Genomic DNA, 11486 nt, shown 5'->3' with positions numbered 1-11486 from the left:
CAAGGCTGTGGTTATTCACACAGGACAGCACATGTTGCCTGAGGCTGAGGCCTTAATGTGAAAGTTGTTTGGGGGACGGTAAGGTCCAAGTCAGACTCTGAAACTCCTGGCTGGGGTTGAAAAGTAAATGTCTGCAGCAACCCTACAAAGAAGACAAACAGCTCCATCTTGGCGAGGCTTTCTCCAATGCAGTTCCTTCGCCCTGCAGATGAAAGCAGTGTGTTTACTTGATGGACAGATCAAACTAGAATATTTGCCATAGACGTGTTAGCATCTGAGATGTCGTAACGGAAGCAGGAGTGAAACCTTGAAATGCACCAGAGCATTTCAGAGCAGAGGAGCCCGTACTGCTGAAGGTAGCTGTCCCAGTCACACTGGCACAGTATGCCTGCCTGGTCTCTTTTGTCGCACAGCTACCTGCAGCAGCAAGTCACAGTCATGTTTCAGGTTATTATGCATTTATGGTGTACCCTCCCCTCTCCTTAGCTCTTCCAACCCTCTCAGCATCTTTAGAGCTTAAAAAGCAGCCCGATATAGAAAAATTGCCACCTCCTCCCAAAGCAGAATTGTTTGAAACTCACTTTTCATGTGGAATTTGTCCTAATGTCCCACTTTTAGAAAAAACTGTGTTTCTTCTTTCCTATTCCCTCTTTGTGCTAGATTCCCAGCCCTTGCGTGATGGTCCCTGTATGGGTGAAGAACGTGGTGGACGGTGAGGACAGGCTTCCTAACGTCAGAAGTCACTGCTGAGGGTCTGTTGTTGGAGCACGTTCTGGAATCCCTTCAAGCCATCCTTTCAGAGGCACAGCTGGAAAGTGTAAGTTTGAACAGGTGGATCTGTAGGATTTTGCAGGAAATCTCCCTTTGTAGTACTTACGGGCTCCTGCAGTTTTGGTATTTGTTAAACTCCCAGCAAGATCACTCCATCCAGCTGTGCCCCCTCATAGTGCATGCTCCTGCAGCCATGGAGGGCATGGGCTGGGCAGCAGGCATTTCTGGAAATCAGCAGCCTTTGGAAACATTTATGGCTGTCGGGAAGGCAATGCATAAGTGATATTTCTTCTTTTAGGATGGCTCAGGGGAGAGTTTCTGATAACAACTGTTCCCACCATTAGCTCAATCTGAGTCTCAAGGGGTTTGGGTTTATGAGCCTCCAGGGGAAGAATGTCAATCATATTTTGCAGGTGAAATTGAGATTAAAAAAATAAAAGAAAAAGGTTGTGACTTAGGCAAAATGACAGACGGAGGTAGTGCCAGGATGCCAAGTGCCCTGTCACCTCCCCTTACCACGGGGCTGTGCTTCTTCCTCTAGAAGAACAGGTCTTGCTGGGAATCCTTGGGAGCTTTTAAAAGTGCCACAGGAAGAATCATCATTCGAGGTCATTTTTGGGAACAATCGATGGCCTTGGATTTAAGATTTCACAGTGAGAGTGATATGGTTTGATGTACTCTGTCTCATATTTGGTCTCTGCTGGCTGTAATACCCAGCCAAGGTGCAAGGCTTATTGGAACTTTCTTCCTTGACTCTGGTGGGCAATGGATGAGGCCTTGTCCATCAGACCTGCTCACACTTGGGGTTTGCCTCAGGACAGTACTTGGGGGTCCCTGGATTGTACCCTCACTTTGAGGAGAGCTGATGAAACCCCATGCATAGCTGTGCTGGCAGCCCCACCAGTCCTGTCTGATTATCTACCTACTCCTTTCAGCTTTGAGGCATTTTTCTACCTTCTTTTGGATGTAATATATCTCTTTGTCTTCTCTCTTGTTGAACCTTTAGGAACCAACGCCTTCAGCGGTGGGAGAGGTGTGCTCTGAAAGCAGCCATTTGCCTGGATGCAGAATAATTGACTCCATTCAGTTGCCTCGTTGCTTATTGACCAAGTTAAAGGCAGTACTTAGCCATGAATATACCCATTAGTGTATATTGTAATAAAACGGCCCTGCCATAGCCTCAGCTCTGTGCATATCAGCTCTTTAGTTACCTATGGAGAAGGGCAGGAAAGCCTCTCTCTTTACAAAATTCCCCTCGGCATCAAGGAAGTGGTTGGGGTTGAACTGATGTGGTGTCTCCCACTGCGTCTTATCCAGCAGCACTGAGGTGAGTGACGGGATTACAATTATACCCTGCAAGAAAAGTACATGAAGGCACAAAAGATAGAAAAAGTGCTCTGTTTTGTTCATTTTGTGACACAGACTTCAGTGTTCCAGGAGATTTGCTCCACCTGGGGTAGGTGGAGACCCTGAGGTTTTTACCCCATCAGCCAGTAGAGAGAGAAGTCAGTGGTATTTTCCCAGCAGTTTCAAGAAGTGAAGCCAAAGCCCATATGGTACTGTGAAAACCTCAAGCAGAGGGTCAGATCCTGTAAATTCCCTGGCAGATACTTCACTGTGCAGATGGCATCAAGGAGGTAAACCAGGGTCACTTGTGGAGTGGGGAATTCGTGAGCATGAGAGGGACTGAACTATGATACCAGTTTCTCTGTACCCAATGTAGTTGAAGAGGCTCAACTATGAAACAATAGTCCTACAAGAGCAGTCTCATGGACTCAACATAGAAACTCTTCTGTGGATGATTTTGGAAACCTACTTTTGGCCTCTGTCCAATTCCCTCTAAAGAAACTGGTCTCTAGTTGCACTGGCAAAAATGAGGAGGGTGGTGTGTACCTGGGCTGGAGCAGTTACCTACCTTGGGCAGGAAGTACCCCCTGAAGTGGGTGTCAACCGCAGTGCAGCGGGGAACGTGGGGCAAGAGGGTGATAAACCTCTGCACTTCGTGTAGCACCGCATTCGTAAATGGCATGTTCTTCCGATCCTCATACGTGGCCCAGCTTCCATCTTTGATGGTTCTCCCAATCTCCTCCTGCACCTTTTCTGGAAGGAACAAACACAGTTGGATTCCAGCAAGGAAGTCAGTTCCGATTTGGTTTTGGGAAAAATGTGTTTTTCCAGGGTCTGGAGGGAGAGGATTCTTAAAACACCAGACTGGGTTTCCCCGCTCTATTTCTAGTTCCAGCATATGCATGGGTTGTTTCACCAGCATCATACTTCGATCTCCACTCAACCTCTCTCCTAGCAAGGCACAAGGACAATCTGGTTGTGGCTTTAATCAGCATCTAATTACATCAGGAGTTCATAATAGTAGGGAGACAGGATTCAGCTCTTAAAAGAGCTTCTGTGGATGTGAGGCCAAGCCTCTCCCCTCCCCATATCAGCCATGCCACGGATGGAGCTTAGGTGAAAGGAGCTCACTTTGAATCTCTGGGTATTTCATCATCAGCAGGATGGCCCACTGGAGCGTTGTGGCTATGGTCTCTGTTCCTGCCATGACCAGGTCGAGTAAAGATGCTATTAAGTTGTCATCATGGAAGAGGCTGTCTTTCTTGTTTTTATCCTTGAAAAACACAAGTGGTAAGAAAGGTCTTAAAACCATCAGTCTCAGTATTCAGCAAGCTTGGGAAATGCTGCATAGCCTACAACACTGTTGTCTATAATCCTGTGTTTATCAACTGGCTGATAAAATAGACCGGAACTTGAATACACAGCATTCACCAAAGATGGGAGCACCAAAGATGGAAGGTTTGGAGTGGAGTCTTGGTTCAGCATCCATCTCCACCCAGAAGCAGGCTGAAGCCCAGGGCCAGTTGGCTGTTCACAGCATCAGCCTCACAGGTTTAGAAAGAGCCCGGTCTCTACCCCGTACAGAAGGAAATTCAGCTAATCCTACCTCCTAGGGACCCCTCCTGCCCAAGGGCAGGTTTGAATCCCCAACAATGTTCAAAATTACCTTTTAGGCCATTTCTTCTGGGCTTTAGGACTGTATTGACCCTTCCTCCACATAGCTGGGTAGAAGATTTAGTGCCTAAGGTTGGCCCAGATCCAGTTGGAAAGAAGAAAAAATGCAGAGCCCAAATATTTTGTGTTGAATGAAATCAACTGATATGAGAAACCGCCACATCTCTACTAAAGTAAGGTGCAGGGCAGGGCTAGGCCTTGTACTGATGATTTATCATTCAAGTACGTTAAGGGTATAATTCATCTTGGAGCAACAGAATCAATGATTAATTGATTTGTTATCATGAAAAGAAAGACAGAGTCAGCTTTCATGTGAATACATGCATTTTCTACTAGGAACAAGGAGCTGATCTCACATTATTAGAGCTGCTGTTTCAGGAGTGGACTGAGACGGTGGCTTTCATACCTTAATTTTGATAGCAAAATCCCTGCAGTAAATTACACCAACTGTAAGAGACTGCCGTCTCATTTCAGTACCACTAGAATAACAGCATGGATTTCAATAGGTTTACATGACATAACTGAAATCAAGACTCAGCTACTGTTTTAGCTAGAAAGTCAAAAAGAGACGTTGAAAACAGTCAACAGAGCTAAGCAGTCAAATACCTCTTGTTGCTTGAATATCAGTGCATCAATGTAGCTTCTCACGCTGTTCTCATTGATATCCTCCCTGCTCGCCTTCATGTATTGCCTTAAAATGATGCGTATATCTTCTATTTTCTCAAGCATAATCTTGTGGGTTTTGAAAAGAAATCCAAGGAACGGGTAGAAATTGAAATACTAATGAGGAATTAAAAAAAAGAAGCAGTCTCTAAGTCTGCAGAAATATCAGCATGCTGAAAAAGCATCCCCCTAAGGCATGACATATCGGTTGAGTTTTGTCTTGTTGTAGTCGTATCTTAGCATCCCAGGGACTCCCCAGGCAGATTTTATTAAGGGAGGGCTTTGCAACCTTTGAGCCTTTATTAGTACTACCCAATTTTAAGCATTGATGCTGTTCTGTGGGAACAGATCCTCTACCAGTAACAGCCTGGTCAGCTGCTCCACAGAGTCGAGGCTCCAGTGTGCCAGGCCACCAGCCAGTTTAGAGCAGTATGGGACTGGTTGGTTTTTTCCAACATCAGTTATGAAGGACTGGATATGGTCATTTGAAGATAAGCAGTTTTTCTGGTGGTCTTAAGGAAGCATTTTTAATGCAGTCTGTGAAATCTCCCTCACCTGGACATCAACACTGAATGTATTTTTTTTAGAAAATGCAGCAAAGGCAGAGAAAGCCTAGATGGTGCAATTATATTGAAAAAGCCAAACAAAAAAAAAATCTGTGGAGCTAAATCAACTATAGTTCAGTTCTCATTTTAGCTCCACGTAGATGTGCAGAATGGTTCAAAAGGAGAGCAGCAAAGGGGAATCTGGCAGCACATTTGGTACATGGAGAACTGTCCCATTTTAGGTGTAGTGGCTGGTTCTGAACATTTGAAAACTGCTGAACTAAATCCTGTGGTTTGTGTGGCTCACAAATGCAATGTGGCAGTGTTGGAATATGTTAAGCTGTGGGATGGGTTACTTACATTCAAATCTGGAGATCCCAGAAGAATCATAATTTCATCTATGAGTCTTAAGAGAGTAAGAAATGTTGGGTCCTTATAGTCAAACCTGTCGCCAAACAGCATAATGAAGGTGACATTGATTGGAGCACAGTTGAAGGACGTCAGGCTAAAAGGTTCACCTGCAATGGGAGGAGGATGGAAATGTGAGTGAGATGCGGCAGCAGCAGTGACGCATATGAGGCTGTAAAGCACCGTGATGGTCTCCAGCTCACCTTTGAAGGATTTGATCATCTCGATAAGGAAATGAAGCTCCTCAAAAATTCTCCCTTCTATCATTTTTTTCCCCATGCCGAGGTTGCGCATGCTGGATACGGTGAATCTCCGAGTTGTTCTCCACAGCTCCCCGATAGAGAAGAACAAACCTGGGGAGGCCGTGAGACATCGCTGCTGGGCTCATGCACGGAGGAGCCCACCGCACAAAACAGAATAGGGGACTGGATGAGGAGGGATCTCCACAAGCGTTTCTGCTGCCCAGTTTCCCATGGATTCAGGGACTAAGGGTCTCCCATTTCTGCGTGCCCCATCCCTGTATCCTCTCAGCTCCATTCTCCCAGACTCACTGAGCCTGTGGTTTGGGAAAAACAAGCTCCCACCCAACCCACTTTGCCCCATCCCTCTCCTGAGTGCAAGATAAGGAGGTGTGGCTTTCAGACCAGTATGGGTTGGCTGTAGAGCTGGGGAGAGATGTTGGTCTAAGTCAATCATGCAACTTTTCTGACCCTGTTTGGTTGCAAGTCTAAGGCCTCAAGCAACAACCTGGTATCTTTGAAGATTCTCCCTTCATCTTATTCCAGTCATAAAGGTATTGTATCTATGTGGGGTGGGATAATTCAGTTTCCTCAACCCTGATCAGTGCTGAACTGTTTTACTGAGATTCTCAGCAACACTGTATTTTCAGCAGTGGAAAAATACTATCATGTTGTGGAGGTTACTGAGCTCATGCCTTGATGATCGCTAACACCACCAAGCAGGGATGCGTATTTCATCCCATCAGACTGTTGGAAATAGTGAAAGAAAAGATTTTGTCATTAATCCAAAGACTATCTCAGATTGTGTCTATTGAAAAGCTGGATTCCAACACTTACATCTTCATCTTGGCTGCAAGGTGTTTAAATGTGTTTGCTTTTTCTAGAGTAAACACTCTTTTAAAGCAGTGTAGTTTTAACTTGGAAAGCAAAACTTCTTGCTCTAAAAATGTCAAAGCAAATTTCTAAACTTAATTTTTAATTTTTCTTTAATTCAGGCAATTGCATCTGGATAATTCCTTTTCTGCAAACAGCTTCTGAGTCAACAAAATGACATTTTCTGAAGAAAAAAGGTTTCATGGGAAAATGTGTGACCCTTGTTACTTCATAACCACTATGAATTTACAGCTTTGAGTCACCTCTAAGTGGCTCAGACTTGGGCTCAGATGGTAAGTGTGAAAGGACTTATAGTGCAATACTGACAGTCTCCCACAGGGATATTTTACATGTAAATTAGCTCTGAAAAATGCTTTTCTCCCCATCGATTCCTTTTCCTTATGTAGCAATAAATTCATCTATTGATATTATGGCTGGGTAATTTAATTTCTAATTGTAATCCCAACTTCAGCCTGTGACCAGCATATAAAGCTGCCTTTTGGAAGCTCAAATCTAAAGCCTCAGCTGAAGCAGAGGATGGAAAAACAAGGCAAAAAGTTCTCTGAAATACTCAGGAATGGAGAGTTGCCTTGGAAAAACTATGGGGTTGTTTGTGGGGGTGAATTTCCAGCCTCAGCACATTGCTTCTGCCTGAACCTGTTTCACAGTGGTCCACCCAAGAGCCTTTATGGGGAGGCAAGGCATGGGGGAACTGATGGTGTCCAAAATTGTGGCACCTGGCAGTCGGACAAAGGGAAAATCCCTACAGCTCCAAACAGCCAAACCAGTCAGTCCAAAGTCCCCTGAAACCGTGGGGAAGGTTTGTAAATGTGGTGGTCACCGCTCCCATTTACAGAAATTAACCCCAGAATTACCTCGATGCCTTTAAAAATCCCACTCCTCACCCTCGAACGTTTAGGACATGTATCAGCCACAAATGCATTAGCAAAAATGATGAAAAGGCAGGCAGCATTGCATGAAAGTGAGGAAAGCCAAATATTTTCTCTCAGCTTGGCTTCAGAAGGGTCCAAGGGGGATGTTTAAAAGCCGGGCTCCGGGGATGCACTGTTAGGCTGGCACTAAGCGACAGTGTCGTCCCTCCCGCCCACCCCCACTCATTTCTCTAGTACCGTTTCTGTTCTGAATTTGGTCAAATATTGGGATGGATGGTCTGTCTACAAACTCCTCTGTGTAGTTCACAAGCGCCTCCCGCACAACTTCGTACCCGGTCAGGACCACAACTTTCTGGAACCCAAAGTGGAGGGTGAAGATGGGGCCGTATTTTTCCGCAAGCTGAAAAAGAGGGGAGCTGTGATGGTCAGGAAGGGAGGGAGCGTGCACGGTTGCTTTCTGAAAGGACATATTACGTCCTGGCATCCTGCTGGGAACAGCTGTGGAGCCGCTACCTGCAGGCAGAACGGTGTTTGTGAGCCGGAGCTCATCATGGTCAAACACGAGACATTTTTTATGGGTGCCTGGTTGGCATCCGTATGGATTTTAGGCTTATCGCCATGAAAGAACCCCCACCCCCATCAGTGCATTACTAATCTGGTTTTGCTGTTAAGGAGAAAGTAAATGAAAAGTAAAAAACCCCATGCAGAGTTAAAGACTGGACCTCAAAAGGCAACACAAGTTGGCAAACCGGAGAAAGATGAACACAGAGAAGACATTTCAGTGCAAATAAGGATGCTGTCGCACAGGAAAGCTTTGGTACGATGCTCCTCTTGCACCAAAGCACTACTGCATCCCTGCTACAAGACCAGAGGAGCTGTTTTTTCCATGCCAGGCATTTAGTTTGCCCTGGATGACCACAAATTTCAAATCTATGCCTCTTTGCCTGGACCTGGCTTTGGTACCTATAGCTCAGCCAGACACAGCAGAGAAACCCACGGCAGAAGCAGGAGGCTGCCCGAACCGCTGGCTGGCTGTCCCCACGCTTGTACACAAAGCGATGCTCGTTTTGCACTGGGAAGGCTCTGGACATATCTTTGCCATGACATGGAGAGGTTTTTTTCACTGCCACATGTGGGACAAATTCTCCACAGCTCCCCTCCAAAGCGGTGCCTTGACAGGCAGTTTACAGAGGCAACGCAGTGCCCCGGGGGGGCTGAAAATCCCTCCAGGAGCCTGCGGTCCTGCTGGCACGTCCTACGTGTACCCCCAGAGCTCACTGTGCTGTGTGCCGATCCCCGCTCCTCTTCGCCAAGGAAAGGGGTCTGGGATGAGGCTCTGCGCAGAGCGTGGCGCGCTGACGGGGAAATGGATGCCCTCATCGGGGACCGCGGGAGGCTGAATACTCCTGCCTGCCTCCGCATCTTGCTCTCTGGCAGCTTGAAAACAGCAGCTGGGGACAGCCAAGAAGCGCTTGGGCTGGGCTGGAGCCACAGCTCAAATCTGCTGCCTAAGCGAACACACGGTGCACGCGTGCAGCCTCAGCCCGTGCTGGGTCCGATGGCAGCTTCGCAGGGGAGAGGGGGGATCCCCCATGCCCTGCAAACTCCTCCATCAGGGTGCCCAGCCAACAAATGCTGGTGCCTGCTGCTCGATTCAGTCGGCATTTTTTGCTCTCTGTGGGGTGAGATGGAGGGATAAACCCTCTGGAGTAATCCCAAAGTAAAGGCAAACGTAGGCAATACCAAAAACAGCCTAACAGGTGATGAAAGCACGCAGAGGTAATTCCAAACCGCCGTTCAGAGGCTGCAGCAACGTCTGCCCAGCCCCACTGGGCAAACTGACCCCAAGCATTGCCCGTAACACCACTGGGTGCTGGGAGCCTCACCCCACGGCAGCGCTACCCACTGCCCGGCTGCACCCAGAGACCCACCAGTGTTTGCTGAGCACCGGTGTTACGGGAGCCGTGTCGCCGCCGCGTCACGAACCGCCGCTGTCTGTTTGCTCACTCTCTCCCTGACCCTGGCGCAGGTCGATCCCCGGGGGTGCTGTCTACTGCAGCGAGGGGGGAGTGCTCAGCAGCCTGACACAAACAGCTCAGGCTGTGCCAGCCTCGTCTTGCACCGAAGAACAGTTTACCACCATAACTGGGGTAAGTTGTCTTAATTACAGGTTAATAGACGAGCTTACGGGCTATTCATTCTGGTTCCTTAGTGCAACTTTTCCATCCCTCTCTTGTACTGCCATCTCGATTTTAATGCACATCCAATTCATCAAGAGGGAAGCGGATTTTGCAATGGGACATCTGGATTTGGCCCTCTCCAAAGCAGTTTTGGGGTCACTGCATCGTGGAATTCCCCTTGCCAGTTCTGCAGGGTGGAGGGGAGGGAAGCAATTTCATTTCGTGTTAGTTATATCCTAATGCTTTAAAAGCTTTCTGAGTGTCCGAGCTGTCAAATTAATATTTCAGTTCCCACAAGCATTATGCACTTCATGTACATCATCACAATTACATGAAGAATCCCCGTATTACCCAGAGGTCTTTTCTTAATGGTTGATCGCTCAGAAATGATATCGCATCAATATAGGCATAGGCTAGAAGAAGCCCGAAAAAATACTATAAAGCAATTTTCACACCTTTACAATTTAGTTTGAATTAAAAAAGACAAAAAGATTCTCACTGATATATCCCAGGCATCTTTAAAATCTATGAGGGTCTGGGTTTGGGGGTTTTTGTCCTACCTTCATTATTGATTTATCTTGCCTTCTAAGATCCACCAAGTGCAGGTTACCAATGATCGGAAGAGGAGTTGGACCAGGAGGAAATTTAAACGCTGAGTATTTATAGCCAGTTGAAAAATAGAGTACAGCTAATAATACTGCTGTGCACAGCAGAAAAATTAATGCAGGATCAGAGGTAAATGAAATTAAAAAAGACATTTTTTTTTAGTAATGATCTGTTTTTTGGGGGTTAGAAGCAATAAAAATGCAGTGGCACTGTTCAGTTTCTGCCAGCTGGCTTTCTGTTTGCTCTCTGCAATTGCTACAAGCACTCGATTCTTATTAAGGTTTGTAGAGTACCTAAATAAATACTGCATACTCCACCCTCTTTAAACACCTCAGAGAATGTGGTCTAAGCAGTTTGCAAAGCCTGTCCAGAAGTAAAGAGGGTTTCAAATTACAAACCCATGCATGTGTGTGCAAGAACATATACATGGGAAAAGGTGCTTGGCATTCCTTTATAACCTCCTCCCCCCGAGACCTCGAGGCCCTTTGCTTGCAGTACCATGACCCTCCAAACACTCTGCTGACACGGGCAAATAAACAAGTTTCTCTGAATCCTATTAGAAACCTCCAGATTCAGATTTGGATAGGGTTTGTGATCTCCGTATTACTAGAGACACAAATAGTATCATTATGGGAGGCTTTAGCTTTCTTGATGTCAAGTGGAGATCAAAGGTTGTTAATAATGGTAAAGCCCATGTATCCCTGGGGGTTGTAGCCCATAAACTTCTTCATAAAGTTGGCTCGGAACTGCCCAGAAGGGATGCGATTTCAGACTTTGTGTCTGAAGTAGAAAACATGTAATAGCTAGCCATAGAAAATTAGCTTGGATCAAGTGATCATGTGTGGATTCATGAGTAGAATGGAAAGACAAAATTTAATTTGAAACTTCTGGGAGGATTCTTCATTTTGCAAGAGCAGCTTCTGAGAGATAGAGGGAAGAAGTTAATGAAGCCAGGTGACCTGGCAGGCTCCAGAAGGGGATCAAGTCAGGAGAATGGAATTATTTGAAGTCAAAGACATGAAACACCTGGAGCTTGCATCCCTCATAAAGGTTTAAATCTTGTACAGAAGGAATTGAGATCTACCTGGCTGAATAGTGGCTTTCAGGAGAATATTGGGAACAAACAGCTGATGGAATAAGATTGTTCAGGGCAGAAAGAGCTGTCTTACATGATCAGGAAGCACAAGGCTCAAAGTGCATTTATCCAAAGGTTAGATCATATGAAGGCTGTTATTCAGCAAATGTGGGTCCTCGACCTTGCAAATGCAAAGCAGGCAGGGAAGGAAG

At 46.1% G+C, this 11486-nt stretch overlaps 1 protein-coding gene across 1 annotated transcript; it reads right to left on the bottom strand.

Moving 5' to 3' along the window:
• Positions 1–11: 11 nt before the first annotated feature.
• Positions 12–10351, bottom strand: LOC104337926 (cytochrome P450 2W1-like). The gene is made up of 9 exons (XM_009943920.2): positions 10154–10351; positions 7651–7813; positions 5612–5761; positions 5361–5518; positions 4399–4572; positions 3250–3391; positions 2687–2871; positions 1983–2124; positions 12–202 (listed from the first exon to the last, which is right to left on the bottom strand). Exons 1-9 carry the CDS (start codon positions 10349–10351, stop codon positions 12–14), a joined length of 1503 nt encoding a protein of 500 aa, XP_009942222.2.
• Positions 10352–11486: the final 1135 nt, after the last annotated feature.

The sequence above is a fragment of the Opisthocomus hoazin genome, chromosome 15, assembly GCF_030867145.1.
Source record: "Opisthocomus hoazin isolate bOpiHoa1 chromosome 15, bOpiHoa1.hap1, whole genome shotgun sequence".
In the NCBI taxonomy this organism is placed as follows: Eukaryota; Metazoa; Chordata; class Aves; order Opisthocomiformes; family Opisthocomidae; genus Opisthocomus; species Opisthocomus hoazin.
Note: the sequence above shows the minus strand (reverse complement) of the source record. Positions and strands in the feature narration are given on the sequence as shown.